The 27,299-nt window shown below is 36.4% G+C and overlaps 2 protein-coding genes across 4 annotated transcripts in view; both read right to left on the bottom strand.

Annotated features, from left to right (window-relative positions):
• Nucleotides 1-27,299, bottom strand: part of Nca (neurocalcin homolog) — a 371,118-nt gene that overhangs the window by 180,246 nt on the left and 163,573 nt on the right. The gene's annotated exons all lie outside the window — the stretch shown is intronic.
• LOC140435242 (neuronal calcium sensor 2) overlaps nucleotides 1-27,299 on the bottom strand; it is a 241,181-nt gene that overhangs the window by 112,248 nt on the left and 101,634 nt on the right. Inside the window, exon 2 of the mRNA XM_072524048.1 lies at nucleotides 4,768-4,903. Within this exon, the coding sequence (XP_072380149.1) occupies nucleotides 4,768-4,878 (111 nt within the window). The 5' untranslated portion in view covers nucleotides 4,879-4,903. The remainder of the gene's footprint in view (nucleotides 1-4,767; nucleotides 4,904-27,299) is intronic.

A 27,299-nucleotide genomic window follows, 5' to 3' on the forward strand; every position in this document is an offset into this window, starting at 1 on the left:
GAATTATTTCCCAATTCAGTTGAGCAACTTTTGCAAAACATATTACTTTACTAAAAAAGCGATCCCCTTATCAAATATAATATCTGCTGCTGCATAAATTGTCTATATTATTACTCAGAGACGAAATTTTTAACCCCTAAAAATATTTGCATACTTCTTATTAATAAGATACCGATATATTAATCATGGGGTCAATGTTTAAATAGATAGATTTAGAGAGGTGGCCTTTTGGCCTATTCCACTGCGATCCTTTCAGATCTATTGTGGTCCTAGTCCTAGATAACATTCTCTAACCTGACCCTTTTTAAAAAGTCTAATAGCTTCGAGACTGTACCTTCCATGAAGCTATTTGCCGGTGGACTTTCTTCTCCTTAATGCAAAGAACCGCATATTTGCCAGACTGTCACACTGACATAGAATGTTTCTTCTTCGAGGTGACAGAATCTGCATAGGTAATCATCTGATAATCCCATCAGCTTCAAGTGCCTATTCAGCTTACAGTGACCTGTTAGAAGACCTACTATGGCTTTGACTTTTCCTGTCTTTGCTTATTAGGTTTGCAGTCAATTTTGGCCAATGCTCTGTAATGAGCTGTTTCGCCTGTCTTTGTCCTAGTAAATTCCTCCACCATTCCAGAATTTGTGAGCTACCCACTTTCTTGTTAGTCTTTGCAACGCATCAGAAGGGTTCCGGTCCAATAAATGGCATCGACGAACCTTGTTTGGCCATTTCATCTGCTTTTTCATTGCCCTTATTAACCCTCGTGCCCCGGTACCAAGGCTACCGTAACCTTGCTACGGTCTCCTAGTCTATTTAGGTCACACACACAATCCCATACTAGCTTAGAATTGACCTCTATAGAACTGAGTGCCTTAAGCGCTGCCTGACTATCTGTGAAAATGGCAACTGAACGGAATGTCCTCTCCTGCCTTTCTATTTCTTCCACGCAGTGACGGATTGCAGTTATTTCCGCCTGGAAAACTGTCACATCCTTAGATAGACTTACCGGGAAATGTATCCCTTGATTTGTCCCTACTATGACAGCTCCCACACTCTCCGATGTTTTTGAGCCATCCGTGTACCAGGTAGCAGCAGCTTGTATGGGTACACCTTCATTCCAGTCTTCCCTGCCTGGTATCTTATGATTAATTGTGAACTTATTGTTAAAGCTATATCTCGCAGCTGTGGCATCGATAGGTTGCCCCATCACAATATCGGCTATTAGCTCCTTGATTATCTTTCTGTTGTCAGCACCATGCATCTGGCTTATATGTCGCTGACTATGGATTAATCTGTGTATCACTGATGTGGTTTCGCCCTGTATACAGATATGAAGTGGTGGTATATACAGCAGGACTTCCAACGTTGCTGTAGGAGTTGTTTTTATAGCCCCCGTAATACACAGGCATGCTAGCCTCGCCCAGGGACATAGTAGCGTTCTGTGTGGTTTTCAGAATGTGAGTATTCCATGTAAGCCTATGATCAAAATACACCCCAAGGTATTTCTTTGGCAAATAAAATCTCTGTTCCTCCCAGCACCGGTTGTGTTAGGCCTTGTAGTGTTGTTTTTTGGCGAAGTTAACGATTTGTGTTTTCTGAGCATTGACTATCAGTCTCTCTTGTTTACACCAGTCTTCAACTATATTTAGGACTGCTTGCATTCTCTCAGACACCACCTGGGCAAACCTGCCTCTGACAACGATTGCTATATCGTCAGCATATCCTAGACAGTAAAAGCCTTCTGTGGGCAGGTTTCTGAAGAGATCATCTACCAAGGTTGCCTAAAGTAGAGGGGACAGAACTCCTCCTTGTGGACAGCCTCCACCTGTTTTTGCTTTGATGGTTGCTTTACCCAGAGTGGATATCACTGACCTATACTCCAGGGACGTCCTTATCCTTCTGCATATTACTCCAGGTGCCCCTCGTCTACTCATAGCCCCTATCAAAGAGCTGGTAGTACCATTATTAAATGCCCCTTCTATATCTAAAAAAGCAGCCATTGCTATCTCTTTTTCTTACATTGACTTTGAGATAAGCCTATTTAGATACGAAATTTTAAACCCCTACCAATATTTTCATATTTCTTATTAATAAGATAACGATATATTAGTCTTGTGGTCACTGTTTGAATGACAATAAATAAAATTTTTGAGTACCTGGTCCAGTCTTCCTAAACGTCGCTTTGTCCCCAATCTTGAAAACGATTTTTGGTTTAATACCTTCCCCTCTTCTCTATCCCAAAATATTTTCAAGTCGCTACTGCGCATGCAAAGGGGGCATGGCTTACAATGCTATTGAGATACAAAATTTTCCCAGGCATAATTGTCCTAATACCTGCTGGTAACAATCAACCATGCCTTTCATCAATACTTTCTTATCTTAGCAACACTTTTTCCTTAAATCATACAACCTGTAATTTTGAATCAAATTATGACAAGTTAATTGTTTGTTATTATTTTTTTACCAAAAAACTAAATATTCGATGGCAGATACGTTAAAACCAGCTATTACATTACCTATCTTGTGCACGAACGTTTCTTCATATAACAAGTACAATATCACATAAGTAGTTAACGCAAAAACGAATTACGCCCCATATTGTTATTTAATTGCTAGTTGTAGAACAGGATTAGCATGTTAATGGTCAAATTAGTTTGATTTCGAGATAAAAATGAGGAACCTTTTCATGTTTGAGGTCAGTTAATCAATACTAGGCTACGACAAACTAAAAATCGAACTTTCTTAGCTAACTTTTTTCAAACTTAAAGTTAGGTTAATAAAGAAATTGTATTATAGAAACGGTTTCCAACTGTTTTAGAATTTGAGGTTCATTTTACAAGAGATACTTAAAAGAAATTTAAGACGAGTGCCAACTGTGAAATCCAGTAATCAATTTTATGATTATGCTGGTTAATTTTTGACTTCAACTGGAAAGTCGGGCTGGAAACACAACCGAGCACACTTCATAGCCAACATTCATTGTAACTGAACAGTAAATCAAAATAAATAGAGATGGTTCCACTTCGATACAATTCGAGTCTCTCAACGTTCTTCTGCACGTGTTTTAACTTTTAAGTTTCATCAGGAAAACTTTGTGAGAGGACTGAACTGAACCAATGCTAGCCATACAGATGACCATACATGCTAATAGCGACCTCTAACGGGGTGAAATGAAGTCAGTGTCGATAGCAATTAAAGTAAACTGTAAACCCAAGCTAATAAAACTTATAGGTCGATGGTTGGAATATTTTATACATAATTTACCCATATAAATCGCGAGTAATAGAGTAGCAGTAAGTTTGTTTTAGCTGTTAATAATGAGTTGGCATAATTTTTATGTTGTATGTTTCTGACAGTATATGAGAGCGGAATCGGATTTCAATCTGGTCAGGCTCTCGTCTCCCATCTATCAGGCTTACAATCCGAGATCTTTGCTATCCTGGTATGTGCTCAGGAGATAATAGATAGGGCTTGCTTAGGCAGGACCATCTCTATCTGCTCTGACAGTCAATGGGAGCGCCCAAAGTCAGCTTTAAGCTGTTTCTTGAATGCAAGGGAGTACTTGCTGATGTTGTACTGACCCTTGGTATCGGTACCGGGAAACACAGGCGTGTAGGGGAACGAACGGACTGACTTCCTAGCAAGACAAGGCTCACTCACTTTGCCAGTGGGACCCAAACCTGTGATTGTGACCTTTAGTACTGGTCGTGGTAGTCCCAAAAAGCTTCTTCTGCGGAGGTTTCAGGAGTCCTGAGCCAGTTCTGGAGAATGATACAGGCTAGGCTTCACATAGTATAGACTCAACGCCGTCATCTGCTTGGATTGACGGATGGCCCACGGTGTCGTCTTTGTAATGAGGAGGAGGAAACCTCACATGACCTCTGGAAGTGCCTAGCACTGGTCTATCAGAGGTCGCAGATCCTGGGTTCGGTCGTTATGCAACCGAGCCAAATGAGGAAGTTACCCTTAAAGGGTAACGAATTAGACGTTCGGAACAGCAGGAAGAGCTCAGATTTGATTCCCCTCTTGATTATAGCAGATATCCCAGAGCACCCTTTGCCCAAAAACGCCGAAGATTAGGTTCTTATGGGCCTGGTCCGTATGATAGAGATGGCACAAGGGACCCGTTTTAGGTTAGATTAGGTTAGGAAGTAAAAACTTCGATGTCCATCACGCATGGTTCGAGACTAAATCAAAATATCGGAAAGGATCACAAAAAATCAAGTCGTGGATGTTAAAAGATGAGAAACAAGGTCTATCTACTCGGGAAGTGCTAGTACAATTTGGAGAAATATGGGCAGTATTATTAGGGCAGATCTTAACAATACTTTCCGAAAAGGGAATGGAAGTAGCAATAGCAAAAGCTAAAACGTAAATGTATACAAATGTGTACGATATATATGATGTAAAAAAATCTTATAATTGACAGTGCCCGTTTCAATGTATACGCAAGTGCTTTATTCGATAAAAGCGATAAAATGCATCAACTGAAATGTTATTTACGCCAACAATGTTTACCTAGTTAGTAACTTTAATTTGTTTTTGTATATTGTGTCCAATATTTTCAAATAAACGATTTGTTGCGTTAAAAACATTTCTTTATACTATGTTTCAAATATAGTGTCAATTTAATTTAAAACGTTTTAATCTTAAAACATCTAAAATTAGATGGATGTCCAAAATTCCAGAAACATTACAATTACTATAAAAAACCTTAACATTAATTGAGTTGTAAATATAATTATGTACGAGTATTAAAAATCTTACCTTAAAGCCTTTATACCATTCTTTAATTGTGCTCTCGTCATATCTAGTGTGCGATTTAAGAAAATCCATGTCCTCCTTGGACAATTTGTCCTTACTACCGAAACACCCCATGGTTCAGACCTTGAAGGTCTAACACCTGCAAAAGAAATACAAAGATATAGTATGTGCTTGTATAAAAGCAGTTCTAAGAATTGTACAACTGTACAAATTTTGAATATTAATTTCTCCAACGTGAAAACCGTTACGCCCTGGCTATTTATCTACTCAGTGTAGACAAAGAGATTTCGGATTTTGTAAATAAAGCAATAAACATTAATTCAGTCTTTCGACAAAATAGAATTGAAATTTGTTTACTATCTGTTAGGATTTTCCAAATTCCTGTTAAAAACTTTTGGATAAAAACTATAAGATGTTTTCAGATAGTCGTTGTTTAGCTTCCTTAATACAAGGTTTTTCGCTTGTTTCATAATTCTTTCGTTTTTAATCAGTAGTTTCACCTCCACTTGAGCTCAGTCTTACCTGTTTTTTTTTGCGAATGTGAAACGTTCGAAGTTATTTGTGTAATGACAAAGACTAAAGACGACAAAGATTAAAGAGTGTGTAGATTGCGAATCAACGACAACATGCAAGAACTACCGCAAATATCATTAGTTCCAAGTGCTTAGGTATACGTTATTGGTAGTATAAAATTAATGGAAAATTCAAACACAAACAAATAATTCTGGACAAAATAGTGGAGATGGATTCAAAGATACATAAATAACCTACATTCAGTAATCTATAGTTTAAACCAAGCTGGATGCTGCTATCTTATGGTGATAACTCAGACCCCACTAACACTCCCCATACCGAGATTCTTGTAATACGTCTTTCAGATACTTTGAACAACCCAACACATTTTTAAATTCTTAGAGACACATAATGATGACCTAAATACTAAGAATTGTAGAACTCTAATTAGAGTATTTTAGCTTTTTGGTCTAGAAAACATAGAATTCCAGGAGGAGATATAAATGGCGGTCAATTCACATTTCCAATTAAAAACGGGTTCCTAAGGGTTTCTGTAAAACAAACTGGGGTGCGTATCCCAACATTAGCTTAATGTTTTATCGATCTTTGATACGAGCAATTTTTGATTACAACTGCCACTTCCATTATAGCCTCACATAATCGATTGCGATTTACAAAATACCTCTGTGGTGAGTGTTTGGGTAAGCACAGTTGTTTAAATGATCGCTCTCCGGGATAAACCAATCGAATAACTTATTAAAAGCTATGTAGTCGATGCGTTTGAAATTTAGCACACTTTAATTACTCATTAAATCCCACACCTCTCAATAGTTATACTACATGTCATTATGCAAAAAAAGTTAATGTAAGTTAAAATAAAAAAAATTAACATTTATAAATTACTGCAAATTAAGCGCTTTTTGAAATGATCTCGGATGAAAAACGTTTTGAAAAATTTATAAATCCATTTTGGATAACTTTTATGAAGAGAAGATTTTAAAAAAGGAGAAATTATTATAAAAGATGGAGAGAACAAGAAAATCTTGAAAGAAAGAAAGGTTCTGGAAGACCAAAAATATGTACTGCTTATGTAGATCGTATGCTTTTGGAGAGATTGGAAGAGAATCCTTTTGAAGATGCGAAAACTGCAAGGACTATCACAGTTTCCGGAAAGAAAGACAACAATTGGCATCGGGTCTTAGGTACCGAACTGCAGAAAAAAAAAACAAGCTCTTACACCACAACAGAAGCAATCAAGACTTATATTTGCTTTAAAACATCAGCTACAAAATCAAAATTTTTGGAACAGGGTAATATTTACAGATAAGAAAATTTTTAATCTTCTAAAAAGGGAAAAATTGAGTGTATAGACCAGATAATCATAGATTTAATCCTCTATATATTGATAGATATCGAGCATTGTTAAATCGTTTGTTTTATTCCTTAATAATAAAATAACAACAAGCCTATTTTATGTAAATATTTTATGTAAATACAAATATTTTATGTAAATATCGAAACTGAAAATATTGCAATCAACCGGGGCCTATTTCAAGGAGACTCGTTGAGCCCACTGTGGTTTGGTCTAGCGATGAAACCCCTATTTATTTTATATAGATGATTTATAACTATTTGCTTCCACACGAAGCCACCTGGATCAGATGCTAAAAACAGTAGAAAATTTCTCTAATGATATTAGTATGCACTTTGGTCTTGACAAGTGCCGTGTCTTAAATATAATCAAAGAAAAGGTTGACGGATTAGATATGCAAAACGGCCAGAACATCGAGGCCATGGGTGATAATGATATGTATAAATACCTCGGAATAAAGCAAGAGCGCAAGATTGAACATAAGCAAATGAAAACTGAAATAACTACTAAGTTTATACGAAGGGTAAAACAGCTGCTTCGTTCACACCTTAGCAGTAAAAATTTGTTTAAGGCACTAAACAGCTACGCATGTTCCACGCTTAGCTACTTATTTGGTATTGTTAAGTGGAAAAAAACGAATATAGAAAATCTTCAGCGAAAAGTACGAACACATCTCACAAAGGTACACAAACACCATACTCAAAGTGCAGCTCAAAGTGCAGTAAAAAGAGCCGATATGCATGTCAAGCTCAAGAAACCATTTAACATCCTACCAGGGCTGCCAGGAATTTGCTGCCACTGAATATAAGGAAAGGCACGACTCAGTAGGAAAGATCCTTCATCAAGAGATAATCATCAAACTGAGACTTCTTCAAACAAACCATCTCCCATATTATCAATACGTTCCTGAAAGTATACTTGAGAATGACAACTACAAGCTATACTGGGACCGCATTGTGCTCACAGACCAAACAGTGGCACATAATAGACCAGATCTCATACTAGTTAATAAACTTAAGAGACAAACAACACTAATTATTGATGTGGCGATACCCAACAACAATAGTCTTCGTGTTACACAGAACGAAAACATCGCCAAGTACAGGGACCTGGAAATTCAAATGCGAAGACAGTGGAGAACGAAAAGTACCATGACAAGACCTATTATTCTCTCTACTACTGTCATTCCGAAGAACCGCCTAGAAAATATAAAAAAGCTAGGTCTAAATGAACATTACTACAAGATCATACAGAAAGCTGTACTACTCTCAACTTCCAGATGTGTACGAAAATTTTTGGGAGATACTCCAGAGTACCAAGTCACCTAGGGCTCGATAACACCGAAAGAGTCCCACCAGAGCTCAATCCTTTTGATACCGTAGGTATCTGGGATGAGTGAATTTTCCCCTTAGAGAGAGTGTGAGCCATATGGCTAAATCTGGAACAACAAGTCTATTTTATGTAAAAACTATCATTTACTCTTTATAAAATGCAGGAATTCAAAATAATATCAAAATTTAGACCTTAATAATTATTACAATTTATGAATTATATGTATTCAATTGTTTGTTGTTTGTTTGTTTATTTTATTATTTGTCTGTCATAATAAATATAATATAATGTCAGACCAATCAAATACCTACACTGCTCAAAATGATCAAATCTTAGTAAGAGTCGTATCAGTTTTTTTAGGAACCAGCTGTACAAAAAGAAGTTTTTACTTAACTGTAAGTTTTTTAAAACTATGGTATATAGCCAACCACTGTGAATTTCCATTTTAAATTTCCTTCCATACATTGAACAATGTTGGCAATAACACAGAAAGTAATTACATCAATGGTGTCAAACGCCTTATTCAATCCAGAAAACAAACATACACTGTATAAGTTTTGGTTTACATTTAGACACCCCTGTATTACGGCAAGAAAAGTAAGCTATGCCTCTGTAATTGCTTTTCGTTTCTAAATCGAAATTGTACCTGTCCTAGTTGTTTCTTTTTAAATATTCTACAATGATTTTTATGAATATTTTGAGCTTATGACTTCATTGATAGTTCGGCGTTTGGAGCATATTAAATACTATTATCATGCAAATATTTATAGGCATATGTCCCTATATAAAAACTAAAACTGGGCAGCTTATTCACTGTCACAATCACATACATTGGCATTGTTATCGTAAGAAGAAATCTGAAATTGTAATGATTAATTTAAAATTTCTTTGCGTCATTGTATATTTACAAACAATAATAAAACACTGATCATGTAACGACAACCGACATGATTAACAGAGATAAAAATTCTTGTACATATTTGAAGCATCATTTAATTCCAATAATTGAATGTGTATTTTGTGTTTAGAAGGGGCGCTATCTATTATCTACAATAACCTATCAATATTTTAATCAATGTCTATTAAATTTCTATAAAATGTAATTTTTTTTCTACTACTATCTATGTTTTAGACTTACTGGATAGCTTAATAAGGTCTGGTAGACCAAAATTGCTTACTACATTTACCGATGACTTACTAAATTGATTCTCACTACTGTCTATTTACATTTCGCTTTAAATACATGAATTGTGTTGTTTACACAAGGTCACGTATACACTAGTGGCCAAAATTCTGGAAACTTTACAAAAATTATCGTTTTTCCAGCAACACTCATCTCGGGATCGTGATTTATATAGTTCATCAGTACAATTACATTTTTATTTTATTGATTTATATTTCTGCTTAATATTTTATGTATTTCTCACTCTATATAATATTAACATAATAATTTAATAAAATATGGAAACAGATTTAAGCAAAACGCCGAAAATTCATTCAGGATTTGTGAATGGCAACATTGGCAATACTGTAATGCGTCAGGGTTTTGCTAGTCAGTCAAAAACCCAATTGGAACCGTTTAGTACAGTTTCGTGCTACGTCCAGTGTTTATTAGTGATTTCAGGTAGTTGTTACTAAGGTGACATTGTTTAATTGTCGGAGAGGAATATATCAGCGTCGATTCAACGAAAATGGCACCAAGAAACCCAAAACGTGTTGACTGGTCGCCAGGAAAGACAGCCAAAGCAATTATCCTTCGAGAAGAAGGTTACACATATTAAGAAATAGCAAACAAATTGGGTGAGGCGCCACAAATCAGGTGTAATGAAAGTTTGTAAACATTATCTGGAATGACAAAATTAGCAAAAAGAACAGGCAGAAAATCGAAAGTTAGTCAATACGATGACGTAGAATTTGCTGACTTTCTTTAGAAGATCGTCGCAGATTCGCAAAAGAAATTAATGCTATTGTCAAATCAACTGGCTTACAAATATCGAACCACACTATCAGAAGAAAGTTGTGTGAAAATGGATTGCGAGCACGAACTCTTAGAAAGAAGCCGTTCCTGAACAAAAAACGCATTGAATGGGCTTTGACACACAGAAGGTGGACAGAAAAACAGTGGAGTAAGGTAATTTGGAGTGTTGAAACCAGAATCTCGATCTTTGGGAGTGACGTAGTGAAGTTTGTTCACCGCTGACCGGGGGAAGACCTTTTGCCCCAGTGTACTACGGTCACTATGAAGCATCCTGTGAGTGTCATGGTATGGGCTTGTATGACCACCAATGGAATTTGACGTTTAGCAGTAATAGAGGACAATATTAATGCAAAAATATCAGTAAGAGATACTGCAAGCCAAATTGCAGCCGACTATCAGAGATTTGTTTGAAGGGGATGCCCAACAATGCATCTTCCAGCAGGATGGAGCGCCTTGTCAAACGGCTAAGACTTCCATGGAATGGTTAAGAAACCATGACGTTACTGTTCTGCCTTGGCCCGGAAATACTCCCGATCTAAATCCAATAGAAAATTTATGGTCAAGGCTGAAAGTGTTAATATCACGCGAAACCCAAGTAACAAGAGAGAACTGATAGAAAGCCACTATTCAAAATTGGTTTAGAGTTATTACACCAGACGATTTGACTCGTCTCGTGAACTCCATGCCTCACAGAATCGAGTCTGTCCCAAAAAACGGGGGTTATCCACCAAATACTAATTTTCTTGATAATAACTATTGTACCATTTTTTTAAATATATCTACTAATAGGTAATAATAGCTAGAGGATTTTTCCTCTACGCAACGATGCAATAAAATAAAATTATAGACAAACTTATAAATAACATAAGTTTTGTGAAAAAGAGGAATCCTGATAACAAAACAATTTTTGTAAAGTTTCTAGAATTTTCGCCACTAGTGTATGTATCTCTGTAATCTTTAAAATCTCTATGTGCCATACGCCACACCAGGTTAGGGTGATGCATAAAAAATCTTAGCTTGATACGCAGGGAGTCTACATAGTCTCTACAACATTACTACATGCCACAACTTTGCAAGACTTCCTGTCCTCTTGTATTGCATAACGATGCAGCTTTTTAATTAAGTGGATTACAATTAGTTTCTTGTTAAAAATGTTGCAGCGCACGTTGATGAAATTACAATTCCATCTTAAAACATAAATTTTATATTTAAAATATGCAAGACTTGTAACTTTTCTAATTAACAAAGAAACGGTACAAAAACTTGTTCTACTCCGTATATTGCAAAGTAGTTTCTCTAGGATGTATTTGGTTTCACGCCGTGTATCTATAAGGCCTTTTAAAAAATTACTGGTAGTAAATCCAGTTTTCGGTCACCATTTCATTACAAAATCCCCTTAATTAGCTTTTAATGTAATTACAGCCACTTAAAGACAAAAGCAATAAATTACGGAACTGCGGGAATGCATGTAGTGACATACAGAGTCGAACTTGTTAGCGAAAAGTGTCTTAAATTCCAAATTGGCCATTCAAGCCTTCCGTCACGTAGTTCTCGTATCTACACTACAGTTTGTCTTTGAACTTTGTGGGGTTAGCAAGCATTAGTGCTGTAGTTGAGGAGAATGTTTTAGAGGGATTTACAAATATGTTTAGTAAACAGCGAAATATCCAACTTGTTTGGTCAAAAGTTAACCATTAAAAAAATTATTTTGGCCTTTAAATTTACGCCGGTAACTAACATCTTTGAGTGAAAATCGAAACATAAAAAGGATGTGGTTGAATATAAAAGAATGAAATTGTGTCATTGATAAAACGAATCTAAACAGAAAATTGTCTTTAATGAATTAAAGCTGTCTAAACATTTCATACAGTTTACTAGTCATTGTAGTATCTTCATAAAGATCTCAGATTGTGCAGAGAAGCTGTGAACTGAATAGGGGCTCCACAAGGAAACAAAATTCCTGTAGCTGGCTGTATACCATGTATCACAAAAAATTTATTTAAAAATTCCTTTATACAGGTAGGGTAAAGGGAGGAGAGATGGACCACCTTTTAGAAAACTAAAGCCTGTTTCTTTATTAAATAAACATCGCAATAGAAAAGATGGGATACTAGGAGTAGGAGAGATGGACCAAGCTAAACCTTTTTCTTTTTAATAGCAGGAGACTTTCCGCACTTGTTACAGAGATTAGCGAAGCCAGTACAAGTTTCATGTAACCAGCACTTACGAAAAATACCTTGTACCCAGTCATCTTTTTTACATGTTTGGCAATAGTCCTCGTTGCACCCAACACACTCATTTTCAATATCACTCATGTTTTCATCACCACTAGTGTCGTTTAGAGTAACATCTTCAGATAGTGACGATTCGCTTGATTTTCTCTTACGATTTTTTTTTAAAGGGTTTTGAGCTTTTTTTAATCAAGGCATCCTTCTTAATTTTAATAAAGTCTTGAGCAGTAGTGTCTCCAGTTATTTTTTTACGAACTCTCTTTACTGCTGCTGCCAATACAGGCACGGGCTTACATCAAGAGCCTTTCCGGGAGTTATATCTTCATCAGTAATTGATGACTTGTTTGGGCTATCGTGCAAGGATATTTTACCACTAATTCCAGAGGGACCTGGTTGAGGAGATTCTGATCTAACTGGAAAATTCATTGTTTCTGTTTCTGACAGGGTTTGTGTCAAAAATGTATTTCCTGGGATTATTAATGGATTAAACGGATAAATTCCCGTGAATTTAAATGCAGAAGCCACGTTTTGGACTGTTGCTGAGTTTTCCATGCTCGACCTAAGAGTTTACCAAACTGAAGGCATTTTAGAACCCTGTTTGTGTTATTCTGTACCATAAAACGGATTTCAGCATAAAAGTTGCTTTTAAGTGACTTAAAGAAAGCACGATCCAGAGGCTGTAGGTAATGTGTTGTGTGGGATAGCAAACAAAATAAAATTATGTATTTCGTTTCGGTTTGCAAATTCTAGTAGATCCAGGTTGGTCGTATGGGATGTGTGGCCATATTAATAAGGTTTTACCTGGAGGCTTCCTCGGCAAAAAGTGTGTTTGTAACCATTCTAAGAAAATGTCACTGATCGTTTCATCTTTTTCCCGGGCTTACGCTAGGAAAACATTTTGAACCTTTTTCTGCTAAAACTTGACCGTTGTCAGTATTCTATTATTCAGTTGTAATCCTGTTTCGTCAGTATTAAATATGTGTCCGGGTTTATCATAAAAATTATATTCGGACATAATTCTCTCGAGATCAGAAAAGTAGGTATCGACTGTTTCTTTGGACATTCCTAAAGCTCATGAAATTGAGGTGTTCTCAACTTTTCTAATTGAAATTTTTGGTTGCCTTGAATTCTTTTCCCAAGAAATCAGTAATACAGAAGAAAAACATGATATATCAAGAACAAAAGGGAATATACCGAGAATAATACTATCCTCTTCTATTTTTACTACATCTTCTTCTTCGTGTGCCTCATCCCTTAAGAACATTGGAGACCATCATGGTCCATTTTACTCTGTCTGTAGCAGTTCTGAAGAGCTCTATTATTGTTCCTTCTCTTTTTTCTTCCATTTTCCCTTGTATAACCAATCGTATCAACTCATACTTTTTATTTCTTAGTATGTGACCAAAGTAGCTCATTTTTCTTTCCTTTATACTGTTGAGTATTTCTTTTTTTTTATCTTTCTTAAGGTTTCCGTGATTTTTACGTGTTGTGTCCATGATATTTTCCACATTCTTCGATAACACCACATCTCAAAGATGGTAAGTCTTTCTTCCGTTGCTTCTGTAATTGTCCAGGCTTAAACTCCATATAAAAGGGCAGAGAAGCATCTCAATCCTCTAGTTCTAATTTCTATTCCCAGTTTTTCATTGCATAATACTGCTTTCACCTTATTGAAAGCGATTCTGGTTATCTTAATGTGTCGTTTTCTTTAAAGGCTACGGTCCCATTGCTCATTTAGCTTACATCTCAAGTATTTGCGTACTTACTTTCTCTAAAGCTTTTCCTTCAATGTAGATTGTTTCGTCTTCAATTTTTTCTTACTAACAATCATGATTTTTTTTGTGTTCAGTGCCATTCCATACCTCTCACAGTACTGTAAGCAATTTAACTTATTGAGTAATATCTGCAGTAAGACAAGCAGAACCTCAGATAAAAAATTTAAAAAAAACTTTTAAACCCAGAGTAAGTTGAACATAAGAGAAAGTTACAAGGCACTATTACGGTAGAAGGAACTACAGATATTTCACCTATTACTGGTGTTCCTGAAGAACATGTTAAAGGACGTACAATTGGAATTTATGAACTTCAAAAAAATTGTATTCAAAGTGGTACAAGCAATATTGGTAATTGGTAAATTGATTTTGATACAAAGGAAAGATGGGAAAATCCCTTGTGAGCTGTTTTTTTTTCAGTTTCGCTTGAAATATTAAAAACTAAATGGATTCTACCTTATATTTTTTTTGTTTTTGTAGGTAACGTTTACAATCTTTTCCGAGGAAGCAACTCTGGTACCCAACCCAGGGATTTTCCCATATTTCCCTTGTATCAAAATAATTTGCTAATTACCAATATTGCTTATACCACTTTGCATACAATTTTTTGGAGGATTATACATTTTTTTTACAGTACGTCCTTTGACATGTTCGTCAGGAATACCAGTAATAGGTAAAAATCTGTAGTTCCTTCTACCGTAATAGTGCCTCTTCAACTTTCTCTGGGTTTAAAAGAGGTACATCATTTTTTATCTGGGGTTCTGCTTGTCTTACTGCGGAAGTACTTAGGGGTACTGCTTTCCAATTTCCATTTATAGCCGCACATCGCGACATATTTTTAAGCCTCAATAACGTAGACGACATTTTGAACTCTTTTGGTTATTTTCAGTTTCTTTGTTTCTACAATGGTGTTTAAAGCTGTATTGGTAACATTTTATAAAAAGTGTCCCAAAAGAAATAGGGTTTCTGAACAACATAATAAAAAGCCCTGAACGGCGGCACGTGGCCAAGAAGAGAAGGTTGAGCAGATCCAAATATCCAGAAATTACAAGCTGTATATTTCTTTCTGTGTGCTATCAGATATCGGTGTGTATGCTGTTTCTAATGATGTTTATATTGCATGGCATGGAGTTTAATTTCATAACTGCAATTCTGTTCGTTATTGGTACAAACCCTTTGACTGATCTTTCAGTTTTTTTGTTAATGAAATAGATACTCTATTGCGATTTTGTAGGGTATCATCTCCGGAATACTAAAACACGTAGTTTTCTATTACACTTCTGTCGCTGTTAGGCCATTGAACTTCACTATATCCAAGGATGTCTATCTTTAAGCGTAGCATTCCTTGTATCAGGTTATTACATAGGTTTTCCTCTTTGGGATAGATTTTTGTGTGTTTTGAGTTAAATTGCAGCTTGGATAGGTGTTTTCTTCAGCTTTTCTCAGGGGTGCTATACTATGCTGAATACTATCCATAGGTAATACTATCCAGTGATGACAGAGATGTCCAATGGTGCAGAAGCCCTAACACTCGCAGGAAAAACAGTGAGTAAACTACAAGTTTCGGAAAGAGCAATGGAGAGATAGGGGATAATGTAAGGGGTCTTCTCTCTACGATAGAATTTCTAATGCTATTAGAGACCAAAGATCAGGTGTGATAGATATTATTGAAAGAATGTAGCAATTGAGTAAGAATGTCATGTAACAATAACAGTTAATGATCGGTGGACAAATATTAAAGACCAATTTGTACAAACATGAATTTGAGCGAGCCACCAACTTGGAGCAACTGAGACAAAAGATAGTCGAGCTGAGCTAAAACATATCAGCAAATGATCTCAACGCCATGAGAAAGGCGTTGTATAATAGATTTGCTTTCTATTTGGCACAAGATGGTGGTTTGGTTCAACATTTAATTCGATAAGAATTTTATTTGGTTTATAATTTCTATTTTTTTTTTAAATAATTTTTAGTTTAAATCTATTTAAGATCCTTATACTAGAGCGGAACACGTACATATAGAATTTGCATAAAATTAGAATAACAAAATTATTTTTATGTTGTCTATTTAGCTTGAAATAAATGTCTTAAAAACGAATTCTCCGACTGTCATTTACTACCCATGATCATAACAATTTACTCAAGTGGCAGCTGCATTAGACAAACATACAATACATTCACTATTTTCCAACTTTTTCGCTTCCATTCACCTAATCCCCGATTTTGTAAAAAGACGGGAAAACAAGTTTATTTGTTAAATTATCTAATTCAGTATAAATTAGTCTATTTCTTTCAGTATTTGTATTTCATATCACCGTAACTAGTTTTTTAATCCAACACGAACATTAACTACAATTGATGAATATTTAATTGCTTTTCTGTAACACCCTCACAGACTTTTGGTTTTATTTATCGGAATCATCATGAAGATTCACTTTCATTTAATAAAAATACATTTTCATTAAAAGACTATAAACTTGACAATTCACCTGCCATGGCCTATTTAATCAAATCGATTATGTTTATCGAAATATGTTTACATTAACAATTAATTAATTCAAATATCGAAGTGTTCTCCAAATAGAATTTAACTTGAAATTACTTTACCTGGTCTTATGCAGGAAAACAAATTGGAAAAGTTAAATTGCCAGATCAGCTTAGTTTCTGTTTCGCCGGGGAGCACTTCTAACCGAACGTGACCTTAGAAGTGTGGAAATTAGCCGCACACTGATGTGCCATTCCCGCAAAACCTATATCCGTATGAATTTTCTTTTGTATGTGTGCTTCGTAAGGCATTGTCTTCCTAATTAATGGAAAACTCAATTTAACGAAAACAACTTTTCGGAGATTCAAAAGAAAACTGTGTACGCTCAAGCGCCTGTCGGCGCTTTCGGCGCTAAAATAAACATTAATAAGCTTCAAATGATTTATAACGGCATTTCCACAGACATTTATTTTGAGGAGGCGAAAATAGCACGAGAATAAGATTTTGCACGGAATAAAACCAGATATCTTTATTGCCCGCCCAATATGAAACCAAAGGCAATATTTGTACGACTTAATCGAAAAGCAATACATTGATCTCTACTATTTATTTTAAAAATGCAATAATTTATATTTAAAATGGAATTAGACTGGTTAATAAATTAAGTATCATACAGAAAATTCCTAGACAGGAAGTTCTCATCATTTCAACACTTAAAGAAAGATATATTAATGAAGAAAAAATCATGGATTACAGATGAGATCCTGAAAGTAATAAACGAGAGAAGAGAAGTCAAAAATGACCTAGACAAATATAAAACCATAAATATATTAATAAGAACGAAAATCGGAGAAGGAAAAGAAAAAGAAGCAAGAGAAAGATGCGAAGAAATTGAGACTCTGCCGTCAAAGTACGATAGTCACAATAATGTACATTTTTAAAGTTAAAGAACTCACAGGGGGAGAAGATGAAGGCAGAAAGGAAATATAACTGATTCTGGCGGAAACATCATCTTGGACAAATTTGAGTAAAGTAAGAACGTGGAAAGAATATCTAGAAAAACTATTTGAAGAGCAAAGAGATAACACCTTTGAGCTAGAAGAAGAGGTAAATGATGGACCAAGAATATTACAGCAGGAAGTTTATTCCGCAATAACACAGTTAAAGTATGGCAAAGCGGCAGGCCCTGATAACACAGGTCTGCGACATAAAAATTGTTTAAAATTGAATAAGTGATTTTTATAGTATTTTCAACGCTAATTTTGGGAAAAATAGTGAAAACATTCCATCACGTACAGTTATTCCACAAACTGCTTGTCTATTTTTAGCTTTTTTCGATATTTTTATACATAGTTCCGTACTCTAGTGAGTTTGAATTTTTGTTTTTTGGATCTTTATGAACTGTTTATTAAGCCCATAGTACTTTTAATAAGTATAAAAAATACTTTAAGGTATTTTAAGTTACTTAGCTGTTTTTTTACTATACAAGTTGTATGTAAAATAAAGAGTTGATTAGGAGAAACCAGCATTATTTTCATGTCGGTACTTGTCCATTGCCTCCCCTACCTCGTCATCCACTTACTGACTCACTGAGCATCTTTTATGTCAGTGCCTGTCTGCCACAGTGCCCATCCCCCTCTCCATCACCAAGCAGTGAGCTTCTGCTACCTGTTCTTCAGTTCACAGTATCTCTTCACTCTGTACTGTTCACGTGCTGTGGTTACTAGTGATTTGTAGTAGTGATTGTGAGAGTAGTATTAAATGATATCTCGTGATACACGGATAGTTGGCAATAAAGCGTGAATCAAATAACTTTCAGTGATTTTTTATCGAACTACAAAGAACATAAATTCAAGGCATCAGCCTAAACAGATTGTTTTCTTGTGGTGTGAAGTTGTTTTATGAAAAATGGCTACCAGAGGATATATCAACTCACCAGATTGCTTCTGCTACATTTGTGGTAATTATACAGTTAAAAAGCAATAAAGAAACATTTCCGATTTTGTTGAAAAGGTATATTTTGCCTATTTTGGTATTTGGGCCCCATATAAAGTTTGTTCAGTGTGTGTTGAAGAACTGAGACAATGGTTTCAAGGTAAAAAGCAGTCATTTCGTTTTGGAATACCAATGGTTTGGAGGGAGCCCAAAAACCATAGTGATGACTGCTATTTTTGTTCTTGCAATGTTCAAGGTTTCAATTTGAACAACAAAAAGGATATTTCTTACCCTAACATCAAATCAGCCATTCGCCCTGTTCCTCATGGACCTGAAGTACCAATACTCTCTCCTCCAGTTTCTTTGGATGGTATTTTAGATGACCACGAGCCATTGGCTCAGCTAGGTGAAAGTGAAGAAGACAGTGATGACTACGATGCTGGCACAACCGATCCCGTTCCATTCTCACAATCTGAACTGAATGATTTAGTTAGAGACCTAGGTCTTCCTAAAGACTCGGCAGAACTTTTAGGGTCTAGATTAAAAGATAAAAATATTTTGGCTCCGGGTACGTCTTTTTCTTGGTATCGTTCCAGGGAAAAGAAGTTTGTATCTTTTTTTCTCAAGAAGGTGACTTGGTGTTTTGCAGTGATGTTCCTGGACTTATGGCACGTTTCAAAATAGAATATGCTCCTGATGAGTGGAGACTTTTTATAGATTCTTCAAAAAGAAGCCTTAAAGCAGTGCTTCTACACAATGGCAATAAGTATGCTTCTATGCCAGTTGGACATTCTGTTTACATGAAAGAATGTTATGAAAACCTCGAACTGGTTTTAAACAAACTCTGCTATTCAGACCATAAATGGACACTATGTGGTGATTTGAAAGTGATCTCAATGCTGCTTGGTCAACAAAGTGGTTATACAAAGTTCCCTTGCTTTCTCTGTGAATGGGACAGTAGAGACAGAAAGCAACACTACATTAAAAAAGTTTGGCCCTTGAGAAAAACCTTACAGGTGGGGGTTAAAAATGTTGAGAGAGAAAGCCTTGTGGATCCCAAAAAGGTATTACTACCACCACTCCACATTAAGTTGGGGTTAATGAAACAATTTGTAAAGGCATTGCCAAAAGAAGGGGAGTGTTTCAAGTATCTTTGTGGACAGTTTCCTGGTTTATTCGAGGCAAAACTAAAGGAAGGAGTCTTTGTCGGACCAGACATTAGAAAACTGATGAGAGATCCCAATTTTATGGACAAAATGGAAACAAACGAAAAAGCAGCATGAACATCTTTTAAACTAGTTGTTACCGGTTTCCTAGGAAACAAAAAAGATCCTAACTACAAGACAATCGTCGCAGACATGCTCGACAACTTTAAGAAGCTGGGATGTAACATGAGCATTAAAGTTCATTTCCTCCATTCACATCTAGACTACTTCCCTGCAAACCTTGGTGATGTAAGTGAAGAGTATGGTGGAAGATTCCCCCAAGATATCAAGGAAATGGAAAGAAGGTATCAAGGAAGATGGAACGTCAACATGATAGCGGACTACTGCTGGATGCTAAAACGAGATGACCCTCAACGAGTACACAGCCGGAAAAGCAATAAAAGAAGCTTCGACGGAAAGCAAAAGCGTTACTATAAGGACTTATGAGCTTAAAGAGAAATGTAAGTGTACTAGATATGTAGTTTATAACATGTATTATACATGAAATAAAATCCTTTACCTTAAGAAAAAATTTGAAAAATTGCTAAAATTTTGTTATTATACCAAAAAGTAATTCCTTTTTTGTGAGAAAACCTTACGTGATAGAAAAAAATGGATTGCATTTTTGCAATCAGCGCTGAAAAATACATAAAAATCAGTTATGAAATTCCAAACAATTTTAAAAAATATTTTTTTTGTAAACCTGTGTAATATACAAGCAGAACTACTCAAACTAATGGACAACGAATCAATAGCAATAATCGCAAAGATATTCAACAACATATACAACTCTTTAGAAATACCAACAGAATGGCTGAAATCTGAGTTTATCGCACTTCCAAAAAAACCAGGAGTCAAAAATGCGAAGATTACCGTACTATAAGCCTCATGAGTCATCTCCTTAAATTGTTCCTAAAGATAATTCATAAGAGAATCTACAAGCTGTGTAAAAGTCAAATATCCCCCAACCAGTTCCGGTTCACAAATGCTGTGGGTACTAGAGAGGCTTTGTTCTCAGTACAAGTCTAATTCCAGAGATGCAGAGACGTCAACTGCGACGTATACGTATGTCTGGTTGATTACGAGAAAGCGTTTGATCGAGTACAGCACGCAAACATTAGAAATCTTTACTGGAATCAGACAGCAAATCTGAGTTGAAAGTGAACACAATGACTATGTGAAAATCAAGCGAGGCTGTATTTTGTCTCCTCTAATCTTCAATCTGTACTCTGAAAGAATATTTATCGAAGCTTTGCACGAAACTGAAAAAGGTATTCTAATAAATGGTTACCGGCTAAACAACATCAGATATGCAGATGACACCATAGTATTTGCGGACAACTTAGAAGACCTACAAGTTCTTATGAATAAAATCACGTATTACAGTCAACAATATGGACTCAATATAAACGTTAAAATGACAAAGCTTATAATAATTAGCAAGAAAAGGATAACAGAAGGTCAACTCTACGTCAACCAATACCTCGGCACCATAATAAATGAGGAATGGGCCAACAACCAGGAGATTAGAGCACGCATCGGAAAAGATAGATCCACCTTCAATCAGATAGGGGCCTTCTTCAAGAGTCACAACCTCTCTCTTAATACAAAAGTAAGAATGCTGCGATGCTACGTCTTCTCTGTCCTTTTTTATGGTATTGAATCTTGGACCTTGAACGAATATGTGTGCAGAAAACTGGAAGCATTTGAGATGTGGCTATATCGGAAAATGCTTAAGATCCCGTGGACTGACCGAGTCACAAATTAGGAGGTCCTCAGAAGAATGAATAAGTATCGAGAGGTACTGACCAACATCAAATCTCGAAAGTTACAGTTCTTCGGACATATTATGCGAAATGAATCCAGATATACTCTCCTTCAAGCCATCCTGCAAGGAAAAATATTTGGAAAACGAGGTCCAGGAAGAAGAAGAACATCTTGGTTAAAGAACCTTAGAATCTGGTTCAATACAACATCTGTGCAGCTTTTCCGCGCTGCTGCAGATAAGATAAAGATTGCCATGATGATCACCAACATTCGTAACGGATAGGCACATCAAGAAGAGAAGAATAAATTAAGAAAATAAAAGATAACATGGAGAAAACATAAACCGTGTACAAAGTCAACATATTCTCGACAGCCCCTGTATATAAAAGCGATTTGCACTGAATTTTACATTATTATGGTCGTATGAGAAATATCTATAGTTGAATATCAAAATTTTAGACACTAAATTCTGAGAAATAATAATGTGTGTGTTTACGTTGTGCACTACTACTACTACTATCGGTTTACAGCGTTCTCCGACGCCTTCCGACTCCTAACCGCCATTCTTCTCTATTTAACCATAGGCCTGGAGGGATTTCTCTTTCCTCTAGTTCTTTTTCAATTCCTTCTCTCCAGCTTCTTCTCGGCCGTCCTCTTTTCCTTCTCCCTTGTGGTGTCCACGTCAAAATCTGTTTCGGAATCCTGTCATCTGGCATTCTCTGTACATGGCCGTTCCATATTAACTGTTTTGTTTTTATGTCATCAACTATTGTATGCTTGTCTCCCATCATTTCTTGTATTCTCTCATTTGGTATCAGATCTCTTCTTGATTTGATATACGATCTCTACGTTATGCAACTAAGACTAATTTCCTATAGACACGTTTATTCCTTTATGCGAAGTTTATTCAGCGTGCACTCAAATTGTTCAGTATTCGTGTAGCCAAACCGGAAGTAACACTTCAGTTTTTGTATAACCCGTCACCCCAGTGTGATTTGACGCGGTCCAGCCACGAAATTCCAACATCCATCGCACTGGTAAGAGAAAAGAAGCATACATCAACGAAAAGGTAGCGTAACACATACTTTACATACACGCAAGCCATTGAAATAATTGATAAATTTGCATTTAAATTATTTCGTCATAAAATATAACACCAGCACGTTTAAAATAAACATTTGACATATGTAACTCTCATAGTCAATTAATACATTTGTGCAATGTTACTGCATTTACTTAATTTGACACCATACTTAATTTTACTTAGTATGCTTGTCCTTCGTTCTTATTTTTTAATCTTAAAACACGTCTACTTTTGTTTTTTTTTTAATTTTTCTTGTCCTTTGCTTTGTGTATTTTTAGTTTTATTATTGCTGCTACAACAAAATGATCTGAATCGATTCGTACTCCTTATATTTTGTACACAGTTCTCTATTTTTCGATTAATATTTGATGAATTACAGATCTTCATGTTGCTTTGTGAATTTCCTTCCTCTGGAAACATGTGATGTTTATTTTGGATCCGTTTTTTGCTGGTATCTATTAACATTCGATCTTCTCTGCTGTTTCCTCACAATTCCACCGGAAAAACATTAACCTCAATTAAGCAGTGCAATCACAATTCCATCAAAATCTATTGCGCCTTAACTTAACCTTAGCTTAGTCAGCAATTAGTATCGGTAAACATAAAATACGCTTCTCGCTTACTCAAAGGATTTTGATCAAATGTTCTATAAACAAAGCAGGGGAACTAAGTAAAATATATGTAGTTGTGTAGTTAACTAAAACCTCCGGAAACTACAGTAAATACGGCAGATAATTAAATTGTTCGCATTTGTAAGCATATATAAATGTTTTGTAGAAACAGTAAAATTATTTTACTAGCAATTGGAATACAATAATAACGTAAGAGATATACGAGTTTGCTATTAAGCATATTTACATAATCAATAATTCACTTTTCGATTTAATTTGATTTGGAATAAATTAATTAAAGTTGCTTCTTTTAACTTGAGATACAAGCTACAGAACAACTAAGTTCCACAAGGACAATGAATATCGTATAGTCGGTGCTATACCATACATAAAAATTTTCATTAAAAAATCGTTTATAAAAGTTATATTTATTTAAATAGATATGTTTTGGGCTATATATTTTCGGAATCATTACACAATCATCAGTGCTGCTACTAGGTATACATGTGTGAAGCCACTAATGTATGGTTATGTTTTATGAAGTAGATAAGTAGCCACTTCAGGACACTTTGACCTTTGACCTCCCCGTGCCCCCGGTGTTAAAGTAGATTTAGCAATGGACGCGCCGATCAAATAATATTAGGTAAAATAATATAATGGGATAAGGGTGTAACGATGCTCTGGTCGTTTAACAGTTCGAACCGTGGGAGTGTCAATATTTGCGCATCCACTTCTACAACGTGACGGCCGAGTGGGATTCAGAACGGCTATTTAAGGCGTGTGAATAGCGGAATTAGATAGTCTTGTAGCTAGCGCTCTAGGCTCCCTGACTCGCCGGTGTAGTGAACCTGCGAGCCATTCCGGACAGAGAGATTTCCGTATTGAGGATCATACTCTGTCCCTAACCAAGCGGAACCCATCGGTATTGCGTATTGAGCATTACCGTGAATCTGCACAGAACCAACCGGGACAGAGAGATTTCCGTATTGAGGATCATACTCTGTCCTTAGCCGAGCGGAACCCGTCGGTATTGTGTATTGAACATTGCCACTGCACAGCTAAATATTTTGTTTGCGAGCGTATTCGGAGCTTTCGCTGAATTGAAGCGAAAGCGAGTATAAATCTGCGCGCGATCGATTTCCCCCATTTCGTTTCTTATTAGTACTAATTAATTTCTTTTCTTTTATAGACGTTCGCCGAGGACTTCGTTTTTCGCGGGATCCAGACGGGGACGCAGAATTCGTTTTAGTTTTATTCATTGTATAAGTACACAACGTAGAATTCCTTTTTATTTTTATTTATTGTAGATATACTAAATTAATAGATTTATTTTTATTTCAAACCTGTGTTTTACTGAGTCTGTCGCCCCGAAAGAGCTACCCGTCACAAGGGGATATAAATAATTTGCTGGGATAAGGGTATTAAATAATGTAAGTGGATAAGGGATGTGAGTTAAATAATGTTATAAGGCATAAGAGGATGTGAGTTAAATACTATTAAAGGTGATAAGAGGATATAACTTGCGCCAAGCAGACGATACTACACTTCTAGCCTCTACTCCAGAAGAAATGACTAACTTATTATTATTTCTAGGTAGAAAGTGTTAAGTTTGGACTCACGGTTAACTACAACAGAACCAAAATCATGGTTATTGATCGCCAACAACACTTTCCTGAAACCCGAACTATTGCGGGGTGCAAAGTAGCCTCCTCTATGATATATCTTGGAGCTTTTCTTAACAATACCGGCAGTTGTAAACTAGAAATTCGAGGAAGCATACAACTATCAAGAGCAGCAATGATTGAAGTACGCGGAGTATGGAGTGATCGTCATATTACTGACAAACAAGAAGAGACTCATTTCAACTTTGGTTTTTTCCATATTTTACTACGCATGCGTACATGGACAGTCAAAAAATCAGATAGACGATGCATAGACGCTTTTCAAATGTGGACATATAGACGACTGCTTCGAATTTCACAGACGGCTTGCCGCACAAATGTATCGGTTCTAGATGAAATTAAACCCAATCAACGTCTCTATAGTCCTGTTTATTCTAGAATTGTAAAGTTCTTTGGTCGTATAGATCGAAGTGATCACAAAATCCAGATCTCCACAGTGATGGGTAGACATTACGAAAAAGCTTCTCAACAAACAGTATACTGAGGCAGTATATGTAACAGATAATCTCGACCAGTGGAGGAATACCAATAATCAAGCTATCCGAGCTCTTGAAGCTCAATGACCACAACCTACCTATCTTGCTATATGCTTTCTAAATATATGAATAAAGTGGGATGATGCAATATATTGATTTTGTTTTTAATAATCCAGATATACAATTTTTTTGTCACTATATAGTTCACTTATTAGATGACATGAACCATCAAAAAAGGGTGTGAGAAGACCACAGTTCATTTATGTACAGCTGGTTCCTAAAAAAACCGATATGACTCTTAGTAAGATTTGATCATTTTGAGCAGTGTATTTGATCGGTCTGACATTTATTTATTATGACAGACAGATAATAAAATAAACAAACAAACAACAAACAATTGATTACATATGTTAATTCATAAATTGTAACAATTATTAAGGTCTTAATTTTGATATTATTTTGAATTCCTGCATTTTATAAAGAGTATATAAATGATAGTTTAGTTTTAACATAAAACATGGTTGTTGTTATTATTTTTATTATTATTAAGGAATAAGACAAACTACCCAACTCAACAATACATTAAAGCAAGAATTGTAACCAAATTAAAAGATAACTGGGCACTATCATTGCAAAATGGCGTGCCCTCCAAGTAAAGACTTGGCCGGACCCTGAGCTACCTGGCCTTTCGGCATACGCTCGTTAGTGAAACCTCTGCCCCTACGAGTCCGACACCAAAGTGAAGGTGCCACGCGGCGCGTACCAAAAACGTCCCGTGGATCCCCCCGTGGGGTTACCACGACACGTCTACTATACGCGACCCGTGGGGGCTCCACCTTCCCCGTAGTACCTGTGTTGTGAGTACCTTGCCTACCCGTTACTCCCACACTACGGGCGGGCAGGTTCGGCAGGCGGAGGAATTTCCACCTCACACGTAGACAGGTCGCCGCCGAGGATCTCTCCTCTACCACTCTTGGATCTCCCGGTGGGTACGTGCCGGGACACCCACACCACGCCTGACCGAGGTCAGGACAGGTATATACGGGCCCAGCTCGTTCAACCTCACCAGGCTCTTTTGGAATGGGAGTAGAGTGGTCCCACGAGAGTCTCGTCTCGGATACTAGGAATGTAGACCGGTGACCGTGTCGCCGAAGCGACCGTGTGCGTTTCTACCAACCCGACACCTCAAACGACGGCTCTCCACCTCCCTATTCCTACCCATTAGTCGCCTCTTACGACAGGCAGGGCTTTCTGACCCCGGCCGTATTCTTATCTCCGCGAGCCGGACGGAGCTGGGCACTATCAGAGGCAGCAAAACATTTTAACACAAGCAGAACCACAGTTCTTCTATTAATAAAAAATTTAGGGAACAAGAAACTCTCGAAAGATAGCGAGGGTCAGGAAGACCAAAACTATACTAAATTTAGGTAGGTAAAAATAACATTAATATTTTGTAATATCTCATCAGCATTGATAACAGCTTGTAGTCTTCGGTCCATCTGCGTGAAAGGAACTATAAAACTGTCTTCTTCAGAGAGCTCTTCCCAAACCTGTTGTATAAAGTGTCACAGCTCTTCAGCATTTTGAAGCATAAAATTACGCCGATACAACCGTTTTATAATAGCCCCCCCACGCATTCTCGATTGGGTTTAAATCTGGACTGTAGCTGGGCCATGGTAAGGTTTCGATGTTCTTAATCTGGAGCCACTGGTTTATTATATTTGCAGTGTGGACAGGACAATTATCTTGTTGGAGGATAAAATTATTTTCTGGATATAACTGTTCTACACTGGGAAACATAATGTTTTCCTGCCATCAATACGCCATACCATTCCCATTTCTTTAGATGAAATCCATCCCATACATTGGCGCTAAAATGACCAGCTGCTCGATATCTAACAACATATAGAGGATTAAATCTATTATTATCTGGTATATACACCCCAATTTTGCCCTTATTAGAAGATTGAAATTATTTTGATTTTGTAGCTGATGGTTTAAAGCAAATATAAGTCTTGATTACTTTTGTTGTGGTGTAAGGGCTTGTTTTTTGCTGCAGTTAGGTACCTAAGACTCGATGTTTTAATTCTGC

Source organism: Diabrotica undecimpunctata, chromosome 2 (genome assembly GCF_040954645.1).
Source record: "Diabrotica undecimpunctata isolate CICGRU chromosome 2, icDiaUnde3, whole genome shotgun sequence".
NCBI classification, from domain to species: Eukaryota; Metazoa; Arthropoda; class Insecta; order Coleoptera; family Chrysomelidae; genus Diabrotica; species Diabrotica undecimpunctata.